This window comes from Lemur catta, chromosome 16 (genome assembly GCF_020740605.2).
Source record: "Lemur catta isolate mLemCat1 chromosome 16, mLemCat1.pri, whole genome shotgun sequence".
Classification (NCBI taxonomy): Eukaryota; Metazoa; Chordata; class Mammalia; order Primates; family Lemuridae; genus Lemur; species Lemur catta.
Window position 1 is genome coordinate 14,175,621 of NC_059143.1, and position 23,405 is coordinate 14,199,025.

The following is a 23,405-nucleotide window of genomic DNA, read 5'->3' on the forward strand; positions in this document are numbered from 1 at the left end:
TCCATTTGTACCTTTCTCTCTTTTTTTTTGGAGACAGGGTCTTGCTGTGTCTCTCAGGCTAGAATGCAGTGGCAATCATAGTTCACTGTAACCTTGAACTCCTGAGCTCAAGTGATCCTCCTGCCTCAGCCTCCCAAGTAGCATGCACCAGCATGCCAAGCTAATTTTTTGTAGTGACAGGGTCTTGCTATGTTGCACAGGCTGGTCTTAAACTCCTGGTCTCGAGCAGTCCTCCCACTTTGGCCTCTCAAAGTGCTGGGATTATAGGCATAAGCCACCAAGTCCAGCCCTCTCCTTGCTTTTAATACTGTTTCTTATCTTAGCCTCTATAGCTCTGTGCTTTCTTTCCAAATACAGTAAGTCCTCACTTAACATTGTCTATAGATTCTTGGAAACTGCAACTTTAAGTGAAGCAACGTATGACAAAACCAGTTTTACCATAGACGAATTGATAGAAACAGGAGTTAAGTTCCTACAGCCTATTTCTGGTCACAAAAACATCAACAAACTTCTAAATAAAGACCAAAACACTTATAATATTAAACATTGAAATAAATGTGAGTTATATGTACATTTAAGAAAGATTAGTAATAATGTGGCTGTATGCAGTGGCTCATACCTGTGATCCCATCACTTTGGGAGGCCAAGGCAGGAAGATCACTTGAGGCCAGGAGTTCTAAACCAGCTTGGGCATTGTACTGAAACCCCATCTCTACAAAAAATAAAAGAAATTAACCAGATGTGGTGGCATACGCCTATAGTCCTAGCTACTCAGGAGGCTGAGGTGGGATCATTTGAGCCCAGGAGTCTGGGGTTACAATGAGCTATGTTTGCACCACTGCACTCTACCGTGGCTGACAGAGTGAGATCCTGTCCCAAAAAATAAAAGATTAATAAAAACAATTATTTACCCAGTTATTCTAGTTCAAGGTCATGGGTGGCCAGGATCACCAGCTCAGGGCATAAGGTGGGAACCAGCCTTGGACAGGACACAGCATTCCATCACAGGGTGCACTCACAAATGCCCCCACCCTCACTCATCCTGGGACCATTTAGACATGCCAGTTAACCTAACGCACACATCTTTGGGATGTGGGAGGGAACTGGAATACCCAGAGGAAACTCATGCAGACATAAGGAGAACATATAAACTCCCCATAGATGGTGGCCCTGGCCAGGAATCAAGTTTTTTTTCTCATCAGCATAAGAGATGACGTTGAAAGAAACACAGTTTTTTGAGGACCTGCCATAATTTCTTTCTAGTGCCGGTTAAAAGCAATGAGGAAGAGAAAAGGAAAATACTAAGGAAAAATTTCTTTCACTAGCACTCATCCATGTGTCTGAGGTGATGAAAGTTATCATCATCATTTGTAATTGAAATAGTGTCCATTATTACTACCTAGAAGATCAAGAGGGGATTCGTATATCTGCACAGGGAAATATATTCCTGACCTCCCAGATTTCAAATTCAAGCACACATTAGAAAAAACATTAGAAGTAGTGTGACTGTAGACTTAACTCCACTATTTCCTAGTCCTGTGACCTTGAGCAAGTTACTTAACCTTCCTGCAACTCAGTGTGAACATCTTTAAAATGTAGGGATGCCACCTTCTCTCTACAGTTGTTGAGAATATTAAATAAGATAATGATCAGAAATGATCTATTAAGGCACTTAATAGTTATTATTACTATAGTTATCTATGTTATATGTAGTGGTAAATGTAAAGCACTTAGAACATTGTCCATTCGGTTATAAACTATAATTATATAGCTATAGTTGTTTTTCTAGAGACCTCTTTGTTAGTGTACATTATGGATAGAGTAGGCTTTTAGAGTCTGGCCCTAGCAACATAAGGGCCTGTTCCAAGATAAAGGTCATCTGAAGTGAAATAGTGCCCCCACAGACACTCTGCCCAATGTGATTTTGTCTACTTAGACTCTGTGTCAGCCTGTGTAGACAATTCAGCCCTATTGATTATGTTTGTAAACTAGTCGCAGCTGTAGGAAAATCACTTAAACAAGACCCAGCATTCAGCTGCCTCTGTCTGTTGCAGTCACTATTTTTGAATGGCAGAAGAAAGCGTATGGGGAATTACTTTGTGAGCAGCTGCATCACCAGATGGTCTTAGGCACTGTAATTTACAAAGCAGAACACATGTACCTACAATATGAAGTCCATTTCAGACTTGGCTCAAATACATCAATAAAACATTTTGTTTTAAAAAAACTCCAATGTGTAAGGTTCTATAAAACAGCTCAACATTTTAAAAATATGTCAAGTTTTACATAGTATTCTGGTTAAAATAGTTAAAAGACAATCTATTTTAGATAGTAACTGTTGCTTCTAATTTGTTGTTATTTGCAAATACAATAAATGGTTCCAGAAATTTCTGTGGAATGGTGAAGGTGGAAGGCAAACTGCAATGGGTTAAGGAATGAATAGAAGGTGATGAAATAGTGACATGGAGTACAGACAACTTTGAAGTTTATTTAGCCATGAAGGAAACGAGAGAGGGACAGCATCTAGTGTAGGGGGATATAACTGTCAAGGAGAAGGATTTTTAAAAAAATATGTTAATACCTAACTAAAAATTTCCTAACAATAATATATTCATACTACTTTAAAATTTATTCTGACACCTTAAACACATACCAAGCCAATGAGAGATAAAAGAAGAGAGATCAAAGCCTTTATAGGTAGGAGATGATAATTAGGAACTTGGTAGGAACTTGGAATAAGATTGTTTTTGGTATCAAGCATTAAATCAGATGTGAACTGGCAACTGAGACATGATTCTCTTTCTCTGTTAGAGGTAGCCCCCATTTTTCTTTTCTTTTTTTTTTTTTTTTGAGACAGAGTCTCACTCTGTCACCCTGGCCAGAGTGCCATGGCATCAGCCTAGCTCACAGCAACCTCAAACTCCTGGGCTCAAGCTATCCTTCTGCCTCAGCCTCCCGAGTAGCTGGGACTACAGGCATGTGCCACCATGCCCGGCTAATTTTTTTTTCTATATATATTTTTAGATGTCCATATAACTTCTTTCTATTTTTAGTAGAGACGAGGTCTCGCTCTTGCTCAGGCTGGTCTCGAACTCCTGACCTCGAGCGATCCACCCGCCTCAGCCTCCCAGAGTGCTAGGATTACAGGCGTGAGCCACCGTGCCCGGCCCATTTTTCTTAAGAGACAAACTTTCCTGTTGCTACATTTTAAGAAGTATTTATTACATTCAGTCTTATATGTTGTAACTGAGTAATGCTATGTGTGTAATCTTATGTGTATGTGTATATATACACACATTTTATGTATATATCATCTTCAAAACCAATTTTGTTTCAAAAACATTCTTTTTTAAGTATAGAACTATACGAATACTGTTCTTGGTCTTATTTCATGGACATAAATAATTTATATAGCACTTTTCTTTTTTCAATTTACTTTCTTATTTTAGAAAATGTTCTTTTTGTGATTTTTTTAAAATTCAGTCCACAGAAAACTCAGATGTATAATCTTATTGCTGTAAGTCAATGAAGTTGCTTTAATTGTAGAGAGAGGTCGATGTTCAGTTAATTGTTTTCCTGTTTTCAGAGTTGTTGCTGGGGAAGAGTTAGAAAGAGTGAAAGTTAACATGTCCATTAGATTCTTTCAGATACTACTGGTTCTTGATAAAACTTTTAGCAGGGCCGGACTGGCTCACGCCTGTAATCCTAGCACTCTAGGAGGCCAAGGCGGGTGGATAGTTTGAGCTCAGGAGTTCGAGATCAGCCTGAGCAAGAGCGAGACCCCGTCTCTACTAAAAATAGAAAGAAATTATATGGACAACTAAAAAAATGTATAGAGAAAAAATTAGCCAGGCATGGTGGCTCATGTCTATAGTCCCAGCTACTCTGAAGGCTGAGGCAGGAGGATTGCTTGAGCCCAGGAGTTTGAGGTTGCTGTGAGCTAGGCTGATGCCACGGCACTCTAGCCTGGGCAACAGAGTGAGACTCTGTCTCAAAAAAAAAAACCTTTTGGCAGGAGCTAGATTTTGGTCAATTAAAAGTTGTCAGTGTTCTTCACTGTTGATTTTTGAAGCAAGATTTATATGCATTGCATGCTTCTAGCAAAGTTAGAATTCTTTTATCAAAATGAGTTAAGCTTGCTAAATTATTAACCTGACATTACACGGAATTCAAAGCCATTATAATCTGGGTGAGCATAATTTCAAGGCTCTTTTATAAAATAAAGTACATGAGCTTTGTCACCAATATTTTCTTGCAGACCAAGGGTTGATTGGTTTGTTTTTTTTTCCTGAGACAGTCTCACTCTGTCAACCCAGGTAGAGTACAGTGGCATCATCATAGCTGATTGCAAGCTCAAACTCCTGGGCTCAAAGTGATCCTCCTGCCTCAGCCTCCCAAATAGCTGGGAATACAGGCATGTGCCACGATGCCCAGCTAATTTTTCTATTTTTAGTAGAGACAGAGTCTCACTCTTGCCCAGGCTGTCTTGAACTCCTAAGCTCAAGCAGTCCTCCTGCCCCAGCCTCTCAGAGTGCTAGGATTACAGGTTTGAGCCACCACACCCAGCCCAGAGCAAGGGTTTTTTCAGTTTCTTCCAAGTTCACAGCTTTGTTGCAGATAATTGAAGTTGTCACAAGTGTGAATGTAAGATAAGTGATGTGTTACTCTGTGTATAGATGGACATATGTTTTTCTTGAACTGATACACCAATTGATATAAATTTAATGAAATTCTTTAAAAAGACTTTATGATATTGACTTGTAGTTTGTGATCTTAATATGAATTAGGTTCCTTTGGTGAGATTCTTTATCAAATGTACTTCCATCTGTTTCACAAAAATACTTTTCCTTTGTTCTGAGATCAATTCTATACTTTTTCAAACTTTTTGTACAAAACTGAATTTTAGACTAATAAATTATTTTATACTTTTCTGCTCTAATACCCTTATTTTATATATAAAGAAATTAAGGCATTTTTCAGTATTTCAAACATTAACCACCACTTCCCCAAAAAACTTTTTAAAAGTATATGATAAAATTATACTCACTTTATTTTACTATAATCCTTTAATAAGCATTGTAATATTTCCCCTGATGTTCCTTAATCTTCAGAAAAAAAATAATTTTAAGTGTATCCATTCCAAAGATAAAGAATGGGGGATTAACTTATTTCCACGTACTGGCCAGAATAGAGAAAGCGGGACTCTTAACATCATGGTACTACTGTGGATCACTAGACCAATTTCCAGTTTCCCATACAAAATTATAATCTACTTGGAATATCTATATGGGCATGAAGTTTAGAGAAAATGCTCACTGTAATCTATAGGTTCAATTTAGTAAGGTTTATTTTAAACGAATGGAGTGAAGTTGTATGACAATCTTGTTTACAGACAAAATTAATTTTACAGAGATAATGTTGAAAATTTTTGCAGATATTTGAGAGTACGAAGTAGTTGATAACTCAAGCATTTTTGATGTATGGGTAATACTAAAATATTTCGTTGGCTGTTTCTAATGCTATAGAGGATTTCACTGAAACAGCAATTTCTTGGGTTAAAAAAAAGCTTGAAGTGTTCGTTTTAACATTAAAAATTAAAACATTTTGTGGTACAAATTGAGTATCCCTTATCTAAAATACGTTGGTACCAGAAATGTTCTGGAGTTTTGGATGTGGGATGCTCAGCCTGTATAGTGATTGCTTGTAAATATAAAAATTAAAAGAATGTGTGTTAGCATTGCAGATTTGTAACATAGACAGATTAGGAGTTGGATTAGTGATGCCATAGTAAAATCACTAGAGAAAGGGCTTATTTTTGTAATACTAACTTGATATATACCTTATATGTTTGTCTCATACTAGGGCTTCTTAACTTGGTGTATTAGTTAGGATGTAATGCCTGTAGCTTTTAACATAGATCCAGATTAACACTGGTTTAAACACATAGAGTTTTTTTCTTTTTTCTTTCTCATGTCAACATCTGGAAATGGGCAGTCCAGGGCTGGTAGGACAGCTCTACTCAGTGAGATTGTCTAGGGATCCAGGTCCCTTCTAACTTCTTATTCCACTATCCTTTGGTATTTACCCTTTTTCCTGTAGTGCAAGATGGCTCACTCTCACATCTGCATGCTAGCCAACAGGAAGAGGAAAAGGCAAATGGTAAAACAAGGCCCAGGAATTGCACATATGACTTCCATTCCCAACTGATTGGTCAGAATTTAATCACATGGCCTACCTAGCAACAAGAGTTTGGGAAATACAATCTTTTATTCTGAATAACCATGTGTCCAGCCAAAATTCAGGAGCTCCGCCGATATAGTTAAGGAGGGCCTATTGGAGCCTTTGAGTTCCCTAAAATTGTTTATAAAAGTTTATGTAAGTATTTGTGATTGTGCACTTTTCTGGGAAAAGAGGCCATAGCTTTCATCAGCTTCTGAAAAAGGTTTGTGACTCAAGAAAAGTTAAGAACATTTAGATATTTGTGAAAGAATTTAAATGATTTATTTAATATAACATTTATTTTGCTAGCTCCATTCCAATTGATTACAACCTGTATCGAAAATTCTGGTCACTTCAGGATTACTTTAGGAACCCTGTGCAATGCTATGAGAAGATTTCATGGAAAACTTTCCTCAAGGTAAGTTGCCAGTCAGACTGTATCAAAATCCCAGTATTTTATAACTAATAGCATAGCTAAAACTTACTCTTGTCCATCGTATTTTACACTGTATAATTCTTCCTCTTAATATTACATACTTATTTCATAATATACATTATGAATAATAATGTACGTTATTATTATACATTGTATAATAAATTATAAATGAATATTTAAGCCACTGATTTTGTGAAGTGGCTTATAAATGACCTGGAAATTTAAAAGTTAGTTACAGCCTTGAGTTTTTTTTTATATATAGTGAGTGTTGTCAACATAAATTGATAATATTTTGCAGAATACATTCTGTGTTTGCACAAAATTATTTCAGCTATCCTGTTAAAACAGGGGTCCTCAAACTATGACCTTTGGCCAAATCCAACCTATTGCTTTGTAAACAAAGGTTTATTGGAATACAACTATGACCATTCATTTACCTCTGATCTGTGGCTGTTTTGGGGCTTTAATGGCATAGCTGAATGGTTGCAACTAGAATCTATATAGGAGCCCGCAAAGCCTAAAATACCTACTATCTGGTCCTTTACAGAAAAAGTGTGCCAACCCACGTGGAATTGTCTTCCAAGTGGACAGAATTTGACATCATTGTTTTATTTGGTCATGGTCTTTAAAATAATAAATGTTTGAGAGTTTTCACAGCTGGATAAACAATTAATTTCACTGGTAAATTTCTGTATATTCTCAAAGCATTTCTTTCTCTGCCTCTTACAGTAACTTCATAAGAAATCATGTTTCTTTAGGAGTAGAGAGTTTATTTTTACTTTTACAATACATGAAATCTCTTACAAAATAGTTTTTACCCCCATTTTGCTGTCACTTTTCTTGTTTAATGTATCTTACGAAATATATTTTTGATTGACTAGGAGTAAATTCTAGATATTTTGATACAGAAAAGCAATGAACGAATTTTCGGGCAACATGTCAAGTAAAACGAACTAATATTTTTATTTTGCAGTATTCTGAAGAAGTTTTAGCTGTTTTTAAAAGTTATAAATTAGATGATACTCAGGCCTCAAGGAAAAAGATGGAAGAATTGAAAACAGGAGGAGAGCATGTATATTTTGCAAAATTTCTAACAAGTGAAAAGGTATAAATTTTTCTATTTCACTAAGCTTAATAAGAAATGGTTATGTTTTATTTCTATTTAGGTGATTGCCATTTTATGTTAAGTTGAATAGAAATATTTCTTACATTATTTTTGGTTAAAGCTAGAATCCCATTTCTTTTTTGCACAAATAGAATTAATTTGATTTCAAAGGTGAAGGAGGTGGTTCTACATTAAGTCTGTTTTGTAGATGTATTTTGGAATAAATGCAATTTAATTACTTTCATGTATATATATTTTAAACCTCAAGTTAGAATTTAATTTGCATTTGTGAAGGTAATATTTTGTAATTAGTTTATCATTTAGGTATAAATAAGAAGTTTAAAAGTTCCCTGTTAATCTTGTTTATACATTTTTAATAAGTAAATTTTGTTCAACTAGAATGGTACTGGATTGTGTAAATTTTCTAGTTAGATGGCACATTGAGTTTATGTTTCGACTCACTCCCTTTGCTCCAAACACATAGCAATGACAGATTAAAAAATAAAAAGAGAAAACCAAAAAGACAAAGCTGTGCTTCAAGAAACAAGATAAATATCTTCATGGACCAGAAATGCCAAGTAGTGGGCGAAACTGAAGCCTTGGCCTGCTGGACTCTATCCAGAATAGGTGGTTGGCACCCAGGAGTTTGGCTACAAGTAACAGAGACCAAATGTGCTCCGTGTGGGACCAGGGGCCAGAGCCAGATTCACTGCTTGAAACCAGGGACTGATGCAGAACTTTACTCACTTTTGAAAAGAAACTAAAAAAAATATTGCCAATCTTCTGCCAAGGGCTATGGTTTTATAGGAAGTTGGGGGCCTAGGGATAACAAAGACACAGCTTTCTATCCATCCACTTGCTCAGTGACCAGATATGTGATATCCTGGTATACTCATGAAATAGTTGTTCCAAAAAGTCACCATAAGACTTTTCCCAGATTTGGGCCCAGGGGCCCTGACAGAAGCAAATGCAAAACTGCTACACAGGGAAGGGTATACACAGACAGGTAAAGAAAGGGAAGTAAACAAATATCCCAAAAGAAAAGGCTCCCATTTAAAACTCCTTTTATAAATTAAAATTCCAAAATCCATAAAGAAATCTAATACTAAGAAAAATCACCAGCAAAATCAGCTATTGGGATATACATATATTTATTCCAGATGAAAAACACAGCATGAGCAAGACTTTATATTTGTTTTGGATACTCAAAAAGATAATTGATGAGATAGCATCTACTGAAAGAGAGCAAGAAATCATGAAACAGAAGCAGGCAGAAAGAAAATAGGACTGTTGATTATGACAACAGATTGGGAGTCTTGGAAATTTTAAAGTAACAATCATTGAAACCAAAGCACAGCCACACAGAATTAAACTATAGATTGGACATGGATGAAAAGAGAACTAGTGAATTGAAGAAGATAATGAGAACGTCATCAGAATGCAGCACAAAGAGACAGATTTTTTTTTTAAGTGAAAGAGCAATTAAAAGCCATGGAGAATAGATTGAGCATTTCCAACATCTGTCTAATAGGATTTCCAGAGAACAAAATGGAGGGAATGGTAGAGAAACTATTACAAAGAATTGCAGGAAGCCCCAAGTCCTCAGCTTTAAAGTATGCTACAGCTACCAAGCAGGATAAAGAAAGATAAATCCACACTTTAGCACATCATACTGTAACTCTGGGGATACAGAGAAAACCTTAAAGCCACCAAAGGACAAAAAAGATATACTGGGAAGGAAGAGCTATTTGACTGTTAGCAGATTTCTGACAGATATCAAACATCAATATCAGAACACAGTGGAGAAATATTAAAGTGCTGAGAAAAAAATAACTTTCAATCTAGAATTTCATGCCCAGCTAAATGCACTCAAGACTGTGGATGAAAGAAAGACATTTTTATTCAAAGATTGGGAAAACTTGCCACTCAAAGACCCTCACTTTGAGAAAAACTACTAAAGGATGTTCTTCAGGAAGAAAGAAATTGAACCCATAAGAAAGGAATGGGATACAAAAAGCAATGGTGAGCACAAAAATTAAAAAATATGACAGTAAATTTACCTTTGACTATAAAAACAAAAAAGTCCTAACAAGTGATTTTAAAAATTTTTTTAATTAAGCAAATTTTTATTAATGTGGGACTTAACTAAATGACAACAACAACAACATGGGAGGGGAAAACAGAGATGTTTAATGAATAATTTAAACTTATTACAGTCCTTGTAATCTTCAGGAGTAAGAAAGGAAGGCTGAATAACTTTAGACTTTTTATGTAAATTAAAAGAGTAACTACCAAAAGAAAACCAATGTCTTGCTCCCAGATAGCAAAGAGATCAAAAGGGAGGCAGGGAGGAACCTAGATTACTTTATAAATCCAAAAGACAGCAGGAAGGGAGGGAAAAAGGAGCAGCAAGGAAGGTAGAAATGAGTCCAAATATATCGGTAATAACAAGTATAAACTGATTTAATTTACCTAATAAGACATTATCAGATTGAATTTTTTAAATTCCAGTTCTATTTGCTAATTTGAATGAAACATATAAACTCTTTTTAGTTGAGTAGGAAATTCAAAACTTTTACCTATGTGGAAGAGGGGAAGACAATCCCAGAGTTCTTCTCTGTGCTTCCCAAAGACATACACCTTTCAGAAAGCTAAGGTGTCAATTTTATTATTATGAGGACAAAAAAGTTACAAAATAAACAACCAGTAAGAGTTTGTACTTTTAGGCATTATGGGTACATTTCTCAGGACATTTCCACTTTGTGGATGTCTTAAAGAATTTTTTTTTTTGTACAAATAACATTTCTAAGGACATCTTTTTTTATTTTTTTATTTTTTTAATATGAAGGAATAGGGGGTTGTGAGGAGGGGTGTTCAGTTGCCTTCAGTAGACTGTAGTGGTGTCACTAGCTCACTGCAACTGCCAGCTCCTGGGCTCGGGTGATCCTCCTGCCTCAGCCTCTTGGGTAGCTGGGACTACAGGCACGTGCAATGCCCAGCTGGTTTTTTGTTTTTGTTTTTTTTTCTTTTCTTTTTGGTAGAAGTGGGGTCTCACTCTTGCTAAGACTAGTCTCGAACTCCTGAGCTCAAGCAATCCGCCCACTTCGGCCTCCCAGAGTGCTAGGATTATAGGTGTGAGCCACCACACCTGGCCAAAGGATGTCATAATAATGGAAAACAGCAGGATTAAATATTTTTAGAGAAATGTCCATATTGGAGTGTGAGATTGATGCTTTTGCATCATTCTCCATTTACTTTATCAGTCTTGGCTTTCTAATGGTGTTTCCTTTTCTGGATCTTTGTGAACTTGCTTTCACTAGCAATTAGGAGAGCATGGGCTTTCAGCCTTAAGCACTGGAATTCCATTAGTTAATTAATGCCATGAGGAAGGTAAAAGCAGCTTTAAGAAGCTTAAAACTTACAGTATGAAAAATAGAAAAGGCACAAAGAATTGTACTAAAGAGAATCTGAGGCATGTAGCGTTTTGCATTTTCACTTCCCTTCTTTGTTGCCTCTTAAGCAACAACCTATCTTAAATTTAGAGCCCTTCTTGTACATTCTTCATGTTTCTAGTGTATTTCCAGTGTTTACTACTTACTACCCAAGTGTAAATATTTGTAATGCATTATCTATAGCATTAAAAATATGCTATGGGTAATATTTTATAAAGCTCTACTGCCCCAATGAGAAAGAAGCTTTCCAGCATCTCTATACCTTAAAATATCTTACATGGTGTTTTAATCCCAGGAAAAGCCATCCCACCTGAATACATGCCATCTCTGGTCTCATGTTACTTTCAACTTTCTTTTTATGTAGATCTGATAAATCATGAAAAAGCGCTCATTTTTTTTCAGGGATATTGGTGCCTTATTTCTTGCCAGTAAGAAGTAGCTAAAGTGAAATCTAAAGCTATGATTATTTGGAGTATAATTCTATAGCCTGTCATTTCATTGGTGAGCAGGTTTAGAGAAGTAGTCTTGCCATTACATGGTTAGATCTTATCATTGTAGGAGGGCCTGTGACCCATGCCAGTGGGATTATTATTACCCAGAAGCACCATGTTTTGCTTACATGAATGTGGGCAGACTTTTCCTTAGAGAGAGTCAGGAGATGATGCATGGCAAGGATGATAAAATTTTGTAGTTAGAGACAGGCAAATCATGTGGCAACTACAGGTAGGCATAGGTTCCACAAATAAAATAGGAGTCTTTGTAAGTTACTATACATTCTTTCTGTTGTTTTTATTTTTGAGACAGAGTCTCATTCTGTTACCCAGGCTATAGTGCCATGGTGTCAGCCTAGCTCATGCAACCTCAAATTCCTGGGCTCAGGCAACCTTGTGCCTCAGCCTCCCAAGTAGCTGGAACATCAGGCGTGCCCCACCATGCTAATTTTTTCTATTTTTAGTTGTCTGGCTAATTTCTTTCTATTTTCAGTAGAGACAGGGTCTCGCTCTTGGCTGAGGCTGGTCTCGAACTCATGATCTCAAGTGATCCTCCCACCTCAGCCTCCAGAGTTGTAGGATTACAGGCATGAACCACCACACCCAGCCTGTACCTTCTTTCTTAAAGATAGAAGTTTCCCATAGATATCAGTTGCTAAACATAGTGCTGAAATGTGTGTGTGTGTGTGTGTGTGTTTTGAGATAGGACTTTGCTCTGTTGCCCGGGCTAGAGTGCAGTGGTGTGATTGTAGCTCACTGCAGCCTCAAACTCCTAGGCTTAAGCAATCATCCTGCCACAGCCTCCCCAGAATTTGGGACTACACCCATGCACCACCATGCTTGGCTAATTTTTCTATTTTTTGTAGAGATGGGGTCTTGCACTTGCTCAGGCTGGCCTTGAACTCCTGGCCTCAAGCGATCCTCCTGTCTCAACCTCCCAAAGTGCTAGGATTGCAGGCATGAGCCACCAAGCCTGGCCTTTTATTTTTTTAATGGAGTGGAAAAGTAACCTCCTTTAAGGTTAGTCCGAGGTCATACTCAGAAACTTTAAGGGAGGATTTCACCTCTAATTGTCCAACTTATCATACCAAGTGAAAGGCGCTGGTATTACAGGGATTCCTCCGTCAGTACTGTGTAGCATGTGAAAGCAGAACCAACATTTAAAAACATTTAAGTACCCTGAGTATTAACATGATGGTTAAAGGAATGTGTTTTTGTATCTTTGAGTTCTCAGAAAAATGTATAGTAACAGTAACTAGGTATAGGCTTCAGGGTTAGCCAGTCCTTCCAAATAATAAATCCTCTTCACTTGTCATTTGAGACTTAATGACCAAATGAAAAAGATCAGGTAAAATAGCGCTAGCAGTTACCGGGATGGTTACCCATAGTCACACAGTTTGACCCCAGTGTGGTAATTAGGCCGTTATTGCTTATGGAGAAAAGAGAATTCGCATTCTGCTCAGTCTCTGCATGGTGTGAAGAGGCCTCCAATTAGGACTTTTGGTCATAGTTTCTTACTGCCAGGAACTTTTAAAAAACTGTGGTTCTGCCTTAAGTTTTCTGTTCTGTATCCATTTGAGGATACCTAAGGCTGAATCTTTATGTAGTAAGGGCAAAGATAGGTCTATTCCTTTATGGGACCTATTACAGCCTAGTTAGGAGCAAATGAAGTCAGAAGCAAGACCCTCCTATTCACCAGCAGGCAGACTAACCACCTACAATTTTTTAGTCTCATCAATTGTTTTCAGTATGCGACTCACTTTAAACAGGTCTAGGAGGTTTTCTGACAGCTCTGGAAGACAGCTTGAGTTTTCCTTGTCTGCAGGCCAGAGATAGAGCCAGAAGTTCCAGGACTCTACTATGAACTTCTCTGCAGGTTGTTACCATGGTCTGAAAGTTACGTAGAAACTAGATCATTGGTCCATGTGCCCATTAAAAGAAATTAATAGCAAAAGAAATAAATTGCAGAAATCTGTTAAATGAGTAAGGCTGCTATTTTCTTATCAATCCAAGATGGATGGCCTTATACTCACTTTGAAAACCATAGTAGCACCAGTTCTCACTAAGATTTTCCATTGATGAATCTTGGTATAAAAGTCATCAGGCTTTATGTCTTGACATGATTCATCTGAGTCAACTGGTAGGGCTTCTCAAACAGCTGTCATTAGAATAATTTGACAGACATGATTCTTGCTTTGAAAAAATCTAACACTGTGTTATTTATGGTACATTGATGTTGTGCTTTGGGTGGCCACTGGGGAAGTAATGGAAACCTTTTTGGCCAACTGTTAAAATTTCATGAGGAGAGAAACCAAGACTTCTGATTACTGTAGATCTCATTGTCATATAATCTATAGGGATTCTTTCCAGCCATTTTAGTTGAATATGTACAAACTCTAGGCTTAGTTTCTTTTTTAGAATTCCATTTTGATGTTTGACTATCTGCTGAATCCAAGTTCTGTGGGCAGTGAAGGCATTGAATCTTTAAGGCTTTACAAACTTTGCAATTTAAAGTGTTTTATGGACAGTCACGTCAGTCTTAGCATGTGTGCTTCCACCTATACTGAAAAGGTAAATACACTAAAACCTTTTCTTAAGATTGACATTTTTTAATATAAATAAGATTGACTTGAAGTGGTCCTCAGGGCAAAAGGCATGAGTTACCCTCTTTATTGTGACACTTTGTACTCTGTGGGCCTGACAAATAGAAAAGCTCTTTAAATATCATTGAGCATATTAGAAAATTTAGAGCATACTCATCATTCTTAATTATTTTTAGAATTACCTCTGTATGTGCGTGCAGCCATGGTTATACAAGCAAGATAAGAGAGGAAAATCTTTGATGCTACCAAGTAGCAGCCATCTAGGAAAGACTAAAGACAATCAGGGTGCAGAAGATACCCTGCCAATGTAGGCTCTGGATTGGTAGCCTAATTTTGGAGGACAGTCTGAAAGGCTTGGCAGAGGAGACTGGTCATTTGCTATAAGAAAGTTAAAAGCAAAGATAGACTAAGAAATGGCCCACCTTGTTGTTAGCCAAAGTAATAGAAATTAACAGTTGCTACAGCAGGACTGTTAAAAGTTTTAGGTCCTCTAGAAATGAGAACTCTCACCTCACCATTTTTACAACAGTACATGGGCATAATGAAGTCATTATATTTATAAATGCTAACAGACTTTTGAAAAGAAAATGTTTTCTGATGAGAGCAATAACTACTAACTCCTAGACAGAATATATAGAGGAGAAAAAAACATTTTATTACCTTTGAGAACAGACTACATACCCAGGGGCAAAAACTTTTTTTGTTTCTCTCTCAGTTAATCAGGCTCCCTCTGTTATGCACAAGTATTTATTAACTCTCAATATACCTTGATATGCATGTTTTAATAGATCAATGTTTAATATTTTTCTTTTTCTTTCTCACTTTAAATCAAAAACTAGATCAATGTTTAATATTTAAAGCTATAGTAGTAGTTTTTTAAAACAATTCTATCAAGCATGTTTGATTATATTACATTTAATTACATTAAGTGATTTATTTTATCGTCTTAATTTGAGTATCAAGAACAAACGCATTTATGTATAGTCAAAGATACGTAGGTTAAAAACACATGAATCATACAGTGGTTAGGTACTTATTTTTTCTGTGTCTGAATTTTAATGTTTTTAGAAATTTCTTTAGGATTACAGTTTATTAAAACTTTACCAGATAGCATAGGAATATTCTGTAGATTCACATAATTTGCAGTATTGTCTGAGGTTTATGAAAACTAATATTTAGACATTGGGTATTTAATCACAGGTTGATTTAGTTGTTCACCCATGTTTATACTTAAATAATCCTAATTAATATAGGTAACAACACAATAACCTATATTATTTAAGAAATTCCATTTAATTTAGCCGTTTGTAGGCAGAAAAGAAGTCTTATATTTACTAAAATTTCATGTTTCCATCTTTTTTTACTCTGGTTAAATCAAAGAAGAGGCATAAAGCCAACTTTTAAACCCCAAACTTAAAAACTACACTAATGTAAAACATTAAACAGTGTATGTTTTATATTAATTAGGAGTATTAAGGAAAATGGGATCAAAATTTAAAGTTTTGGTATTTATTTTACTGAGGAGTATTACAGTCCTCTAAGTCTTCTTAAAAGTACAGTTATGTGCCACATAAAGACTTTTCAGTCAACGACAGACCCCTTATACAATGGTGGTCGCATAAGATGATAATATTTTACTGTATGTTTTCTGTGTTTAGATACACAAATACTTACCATTGTGTTATACTTGCCTACAGTATTCAGTACAGTATCATGCTGTACAGGCTTGTAACCTAGGGAGCAATAGGCTGTACCATCTAGGTCTGTGTAAGTACACTCTGTGGTGTTCACACAGTGACACGATTGCCTGATGATGCATTTCTCAGAATGTATCCCCATCATTACGTGACACATACCTGTATTAGTACAGAAAGTTTCTTAACACCTTTTAATTTGTTACCGTGTCTTTAAGTTACCTTTCTACTAAAGAAAAGGGTTGAGACCTGACAGCTCCTGCCTTCAGTGGACAACGTCTTTATCTTGTAACTCAGCAAGGACACTGAGACCTTTAAAGTGAAATTAGAATTTTCATTTTCTTAAGAACTTTTTTTTTGAAAGAAAGCATTTAAAGAATTATTGCAAAATGGCCAGGCACAGTGGCTCACACTTGTAATCCCAGCACTTTAGGAGTCTGAGGCAGGAGGATTGCTTGAGCTCAGGAGTTCGGGACCAGCCTCGGCAATGTAGTGAGACCCCATCTCTACAAAAAAAAATTAGTTTGTTGTGGTGACACACAACCTATAGTCCTAGCTACTTGGGAGGCTGAAGCAGGAGCCCAGGAGTTCATAGTTGCAGGGAGCTATGATTGTGCCATTGCCCTCCAACCTGGATGACACAATGAGACCCTGTCTTTAAAAAGAAAGAAAAAAGAATTATTAGAAAATAGGAATACTTTTTAAATTTATAATTCAGTTGTTTTTATACAATTGTTTTATACATTCCTTTTCTTAGAAACCAAATGTTTTATAACTTAGTTGAATAAGATATATGGAAAGTACTTATTCCAAATAAAAAGCTATTTAACAGTTTAGTCTTCTAAACCCTAATTTAGCAACTAATTCATTTGTGAAAATTAGAAGTTTAAATTATGGCTCTCTTTTGTAAATATAATGATTGTGAATCTTTATTTTGTCCCAGACTAGGAGTAGAATAGGTACATTCATAACATTTGGAGTTTGGGCTTGATTTCTTAATTGTCTAGAGAGATTTTTAACACCTTATCCAGGATTATATAAGTACTTAGTGGTACTTTTAAACAATTTAAATCAGTAATCCACTACACTTGAGAGATTTTATACTTTCTTAGAACTCTCTCATGACATACAATCTGCTCAGGATTATATACAGTAGAAACCGTATAATTGGGGTTTTTTTTTTACATACTCTTTTATTTATTTATTTTTCTGGGAAATATGCAACTCCAGCAGCCATGCTCCTTTTGCATCACTCCACTCCCTGACACGCAATTCACATGGGTTTCCACACAAAAGAAAAAAAAAATGAGCCAAACAGTCAACAGAAGAAATTGTTAAATTATTAAGCAAACTAGAGCATTTCTATTTTAAGGAAAGGAAATATTCTGAACTAGCTCGGATAAGGTGGGTAGAAGGTCCATTTGTTCACCCTACTTTCACTAAGGGCTCAAGAGTAAAAAATAGATTCACATTTACACAGATGCTCTGAGCTTCCCATGCACCAGATTGCCTTTGATATATTTGTCTTCCAAGGGGCAGCAGCATCCTTTTAATGAGTTTTGCATCTCACAATTTTATCCCTTGCTAGTTCATTTGCAGTGCATAGCTAAGTTCTGTAATTCCACTAATTTGCATTAAGAAGGAAGAAAAGCAGACCTAAGAAGCTTAAAACGTTATGTGGCAAAGAATACAAGAGAAATTTAATAAATGGAATGTGGAGCATGTAATAATTTGTATCCACAAGGGATACATACCTAAAACAAAACTATTTAAAAAGATGGAAATAAAAGTATGGAAAGCGACATACCAGGCTAATACCAACAACAACAAAAAAAGCTATAGAAATACCAAATAAAATAGACTGTAAGATCAAAGGCATAAATAGGATAAAAAAACTACATAGTAAATGAACAAACCACTAAAGAGAGATCATAAACTTCATGAACTTAAATCTATATGTCCTCAAAATATATTAAGCAAAACTTATAAAATTATGAGAAGTTGGCATATCCACAGTTACAGTGGGGTATTTTTAAGTGCTTCCATCAAAAACTGATGGATCAGGCAAACTAAAGATTAAAAGTAGGCCGGGCACGGTGGCTCACGCCTGTAATCCTAGCACTCTGGGAGGCCGAGGCAGGTGGATCACCCGAGGTCAGGAGTTCAAGACCAGCCTGAGCAAGAGTGAGACCCCGTCTCTACTAAAAATAGAAAGAAATTATCTGGACAACTAAAATATATATAGAAAAAATTAGCCGGGCATGGTGGCACATGCCTATAGTCCCAGCTACTCGGGAGGCTGAGGCAGTAGGATTGCTTGAGCCCAGGAGTTTGAGGTTGCTGTGAGCTAGGCTGACACCATGGCACTCACTCTACCCAGGGCAACAAAGTGACACTCTGTCTCAAAAAAAAAAAAAAAAGATTAAAAGTAATAAGCTTGATGTAGTATATATGGAAACCTGTACAAAACAAGTAGAGGCAATACATTCTTTTTGTGTCTACATGGAACATTCACAAAATTTGACTATGTACTAGGTCATAAAGGAAGTCTTAGCAAATTTCCAAGGTTACATATCATGCAGAATATGTTCTCTGGCTACAGCATAATTAAATTAGAACTATAGAACTGGAACTACAAAAAGAATAGCTTAAAAAGAGGCAAATGTATGTAAACATAAAAATGCATTCCCTAGGAGTTAAAGAAGAAATCATAATGGATATTCCAAATTTGTTATAAATGTATTGTGTATCAAAATTATAATTAAAGGAAAGATTATATGTCAAAGGTGTGGGTTACAAATAAACTGAGACATAAAGGGAAAATTACAGCTTTATATGAATTAAAAAAATCAAGATTGACAAATTGAGCATTCAACAGAAGAAGCTAGAAAAAGTACAGAATAAACCTCAACAAAATAGAAGTAAGTAATAATAGCACAAATTAATGAAATAGAACAAAGAAATTATAGAACACATCAGCAAAAACAAAAGCTGTTTCTTTGAAAAGAAAAATGTTATTTAAAAAAATGTAGAGCAGGACTGAGCAAGGAAAAAAGTGAAAAGATACCTCAAACAATATTAGCAATAAAAGACATCATTAAAAATATAGAGATATTTCAAATGTGTAAAAGAGTATGTTCCAAACACCTTCTGATAAATTTTAAAACCTAATGAAATGGGAATTCTGTAGAAAAATTTAATTACCAAAAATAGACTCATAAAAAAGTAGAAAACTGAATAAATGAATAACCATTTAAAAAAAAAATAATAGCAGCTGGACACAGTGGCTCATACCTGTAATCCCAGGACTTTGGGCAGCCGAGGCAGGAGGATTACTTGAGGTCAGGAGTTCTAGAGTAGCCTGAGCAACCTAGCAAGACCTGATCTCTACAAAAAATAGAAAAATTAGCCAGGTGTGTTTGTACACGCCTGTAGTCCCAGCTACTCAGAATTGTTTGAGCCCAGGAGTTTGTGGTTGCAGTGAGCTATGATGATACCATTGCACTCCAGCCTGGCTGACAGAGTGAGACTGAGTCTCAAAAAAGAAAAAAGGCACTCAAAATGACACATTTTGCTTTTTGAATGACATCAGGCCCAGAGGTTTTTAAACGTATATTATCACTGTAATTGAAAATTTTCAAAAATAAAGAGGAAAAGTAGCCCAGTTTGCTAAATAAGATTATAACTTTTTAAAAGAATCCCAAAAAGGACAAAATAAGAAAAAGTATATTTTTCAATCTTATAAATAGAAATGAAAAAAAGAAATGTTTTTAAAGCTCACAAATCAAATGAAGTAGTTATTTTTTTTAAAGTAGAGTCTGAATAGGATTTATCCTAGGAATGTAAGTGTGGTTCAACATCAGAAAAATGAATGTAATACCAAATTAACCGATTAAAGATTTTTAAAAACTGTATGATCATCTTAGAAGCCAAGAAAATTCAATAAATCTAAAATTCATTATAAAAACAAATCAGAAGTAGAGGGAATTTTCTCTGAGTTGGTAAAGGGGATTGATAAAAGCCCTATTGCAAACATCATACGTAATGATCAAACTTTAGAAAAGTGTTCCCATTAAATTCAAGAACAAGACATTGATGTCCACTAACCATATTTTTGTTCAACACTATGCTGGAGGACCTAACCATTTCAATAAGAGAAAACAAAAAAGAAATAAGAGTTGTAAGTATTGGAAAGAAAAGACCAAACTATCCCCATTTGAAAACAATGTAATTAGCTATGGAGAAAATCCAAGAGAACCAACAAACTTAGAACTAGTGAGGCTTCAGCAAGGTTACAAGAGAACCATCAATAGTGTTCCTATAAACTAGTAATCAATTACAACACGTTATTCAAAATAGCAATGAAAACTAATACCTAAGAGTAATCTTCATAGAGAAAAATTAAAAAATGGAGTGGTATGACTACGTTTATTGATAGGAAGACCCAGAGCTACTTCTCCCCAATTTACTCATTGATTCAGTGTATTTTGAATCAATGTCCAAACAGGTTTTTTGAGGGCACTCAAAAAGTTAATCAAAGTTTTTATGGAAGAGCAAGGAGGCAAGAGTAATTGAGAAATTTTTGAAGAAGGGGCAACACTTGCCTTGTCAGATATTAAGATCTATAAAGCTGTAATATTTAAGACAGGTAATTATTAGTACTGGTATAAAGGAAGAAAACTGGAACACTGGAAAGCCTGAGTTATAGAAAAGCTGATATACAAAAGTGGTTGCATTACAAATTAATGAGGAAACGATGGATTATTTTTTATGTTGCTTGGACAACTCATTATCCATATGGAAAAAGTGCAGTTCAATCCATACTTCAGTACATGTACAAGAATCAATTCTAGGTTAATTAAAAGCCTGAGAAAAGCAAAACTTTTGTACGTTTAGAAGAAAATATGAAATCTGTAAATTTGGAGTAGAGAAAGATTTCTTGAGCCACAGAAAAATCAGGATGGAAAATATCAATTTAATAGTAAGAGTTAATATTGAAATATAAAAGTCTTGAATAGTAAAAGATACCATAGATAAAGTGAAAACAAGCCACAGACTAGGGGAAGATATTGGCCACCTGTATAACTAGAAAAGATTAGTATTCAGAATATTCCACTAATAAAAGACAACCAAATGGAAAACTGCAAAATGATATGAGCAAGTGATTTACAGATACAGAAACCTGAATGGCTAATAAGTTTATAAAGGATGCTAAACATCTGTAGTGTAAGTAAAATAATGGGATAACCATTTCACACTTACCAAACAGGCAAAAATTAAAAAGCCTAACAACAATATTGACAAAGGTCTGGGAAAATGAGGACTTTCATACACTGTTAGTTGAAGTATAAATTGAATCAACCACTTTGCAGAACAATTTTATAATAACTAGTGAAGTTAAAACTTTTGTTCCTAAATATAACCCCTGGAGAATCACCCACATGTACAAGGAAATATATAAGAAGACTCATTGCACCATTGTTTTGTTTGTAAATACTGTGTAAGTGAAAGTTTGGAAATGAACTCAATGTTTGTAAGCAGGAGACCAGGTGATAAATTATGGTAACATTACACAATAGAGTTCTGTAAAGCACTGAAAATGGATGAATTAGAGCAGTGGTTGGTGAATCTGGCTATTTTTGTGAATAAGTTTTATTGGAACACAGCCACACTCATTCATTTACAGATTATCTCTGACTGCTTTTGCACTACCGCAGCAGAGGTGAATAGTTGTGACAAACCATACAATCCACAAAAACTAAATTATTTTCTGACTGCTCCTTAACAGAAAAACTTTGCCAACTCCTGAACTAGAGCCACAGGTATTAACATGGGTAAATTTCAAACATAGTGTTACATGAAAAAGGAAATTGCAGAATAATGTGTATATTTTAGAGTATTGAGTTTGAAAACATGCAAAGTACAACCATAGATGTCTACATACATAGTAAGAGTATAAAATATGCATAAGAATCCTAAATCCTACCACTAAATACATGATAGTGTATTACCACAGTAGAGGAAGGGAAAGGAGTAATACTAGGGAGGTAGTGGGGAGACTATAGAGGGAACTTCAACAGTTTCTGTACTGTTTTATTTAACAAATGTGCAACAAGTGAAAATGTTAGTATTTTTACTGTAACTGGGTAGTAGGTACATGAATGTTGTATTACTTAACTATACCTTTTTGAACATTTGAAATATTCATAACTTAAAATTTTGATCTCAGCTGGTGTATAAATGATGACCGTGAGATTTTACTTAATGAGAATGTTCTGAATATTTTGTTTTCTAGCACAGATTTTTAAAGTATTTTATGTTACATTGATAGAAATGGAAGATTTCCTACACTTTTACTAGGAATATTGTTTAATGTAAAAATGGTGGACAGAAAGGCACAGATGACTGCAAAGAATAGCCTCAGTCTTTACAGGAGTTCACAGCTCCATGCCTGACTTACTGAACTGTATACTTAAGGTTCTTCAAGTGAGCCAGTCTCTTACTTGGCTCAGTGTCTTCCTTTCTTTCTTCCTGAGCTAAGATGTGCAATAAAAGCTAAGGACAATAGCTGGGTGCAGTGGTACGTGCCTGTAGTCATAGCTACTCAGGAGGCTGAGGCAGAAGGATCACTTGAGCCCAGGAATTCAATTCTAGCCTGGGCAACATAGCGAGACCCCATCTCTATTTAAATAAATAAAGCTAAGGACAATAAAAGGCCCCTTTGTTCAAGACACAAAGACATTTACAAAGAAATGTTTGATCCATGACTTAATGTAAATAGTGTAATTTTAAAATTAACCAAAGAAAAGCGGAACTAAAAAGTATATATTATGAAAGAAAGGGTACAGTTCAGTATACGAGCTTGAGTCTCAGCTCGTCACTAGCTGTATAACCATGCATAGGTAGTTTTAACTTCTTTGGGCCTGGTTTCCTTAAGTATAATGTAAAGCGATTAGCTTGAATAATCATACTAGTCCCTTCCCACCTCTGATTCAGTGTCGTCTTGACTCCTTTTTATTATCATTTTTTTTTTTTTTTAATTTTTTGTAGAGATGGGGCCGCACCATGTTGCCCAGGCTTGTCTGAAACTCCTGGGCTCAAGCAATTCTCCCACATTAGCCTCCCAAAGTGCTAGAATTACAGGCATGAGCCACCAGGCCCATACAACTCCTATTTTCAATCCGTTGTTTTTATCAAAAATTACCTTCTAACATTAAAAAATAAAATGTGGTAAAGAGGACTTAAAGACCAACATAGACAAAGAGTTAGTAAACACTACCTAGCCACTTTGGTTCATCACTTCAAGCCAGGAGTTCACGGCTCTCCTCCAGACTTACTGAACTGTGTGCTTAGGTTCTTTGAATGCACCAGTCTATTACTTGGCTCAATGTCTTTCTTTGTTTCT

At 35.7% G+C, this 23,405-nt stretch overlaps 1 protein-coding gene across 2 annotated transcripts in view; it reads left to right on the top strand.

Moving 5' to 3' along the window:
• Positions 1 to 23,405, top strand: part of THOC1 (THO complex 1) — a 60,637-nt gene that overhangs the window by 19,700 nt on the left and 17,532 nt on the right. For both annotated transcript variants that reach the window (XM_045527981.1, XM_045527982.1), the window contains 2 exons: positions 6,529 to 6,637; positions 7,629 to 7,760. In XM_045527981.1, the coding sequence (XP_045383937.1) occupies positions 6,529 to 6,637; positions 7,629 to 7,760 (241 nt within the window). The remainder of the gene's footprint in view (positions 1 to 6,528; positions 6,638 to 7,628; positions 7,761 to 23,405) is intronic.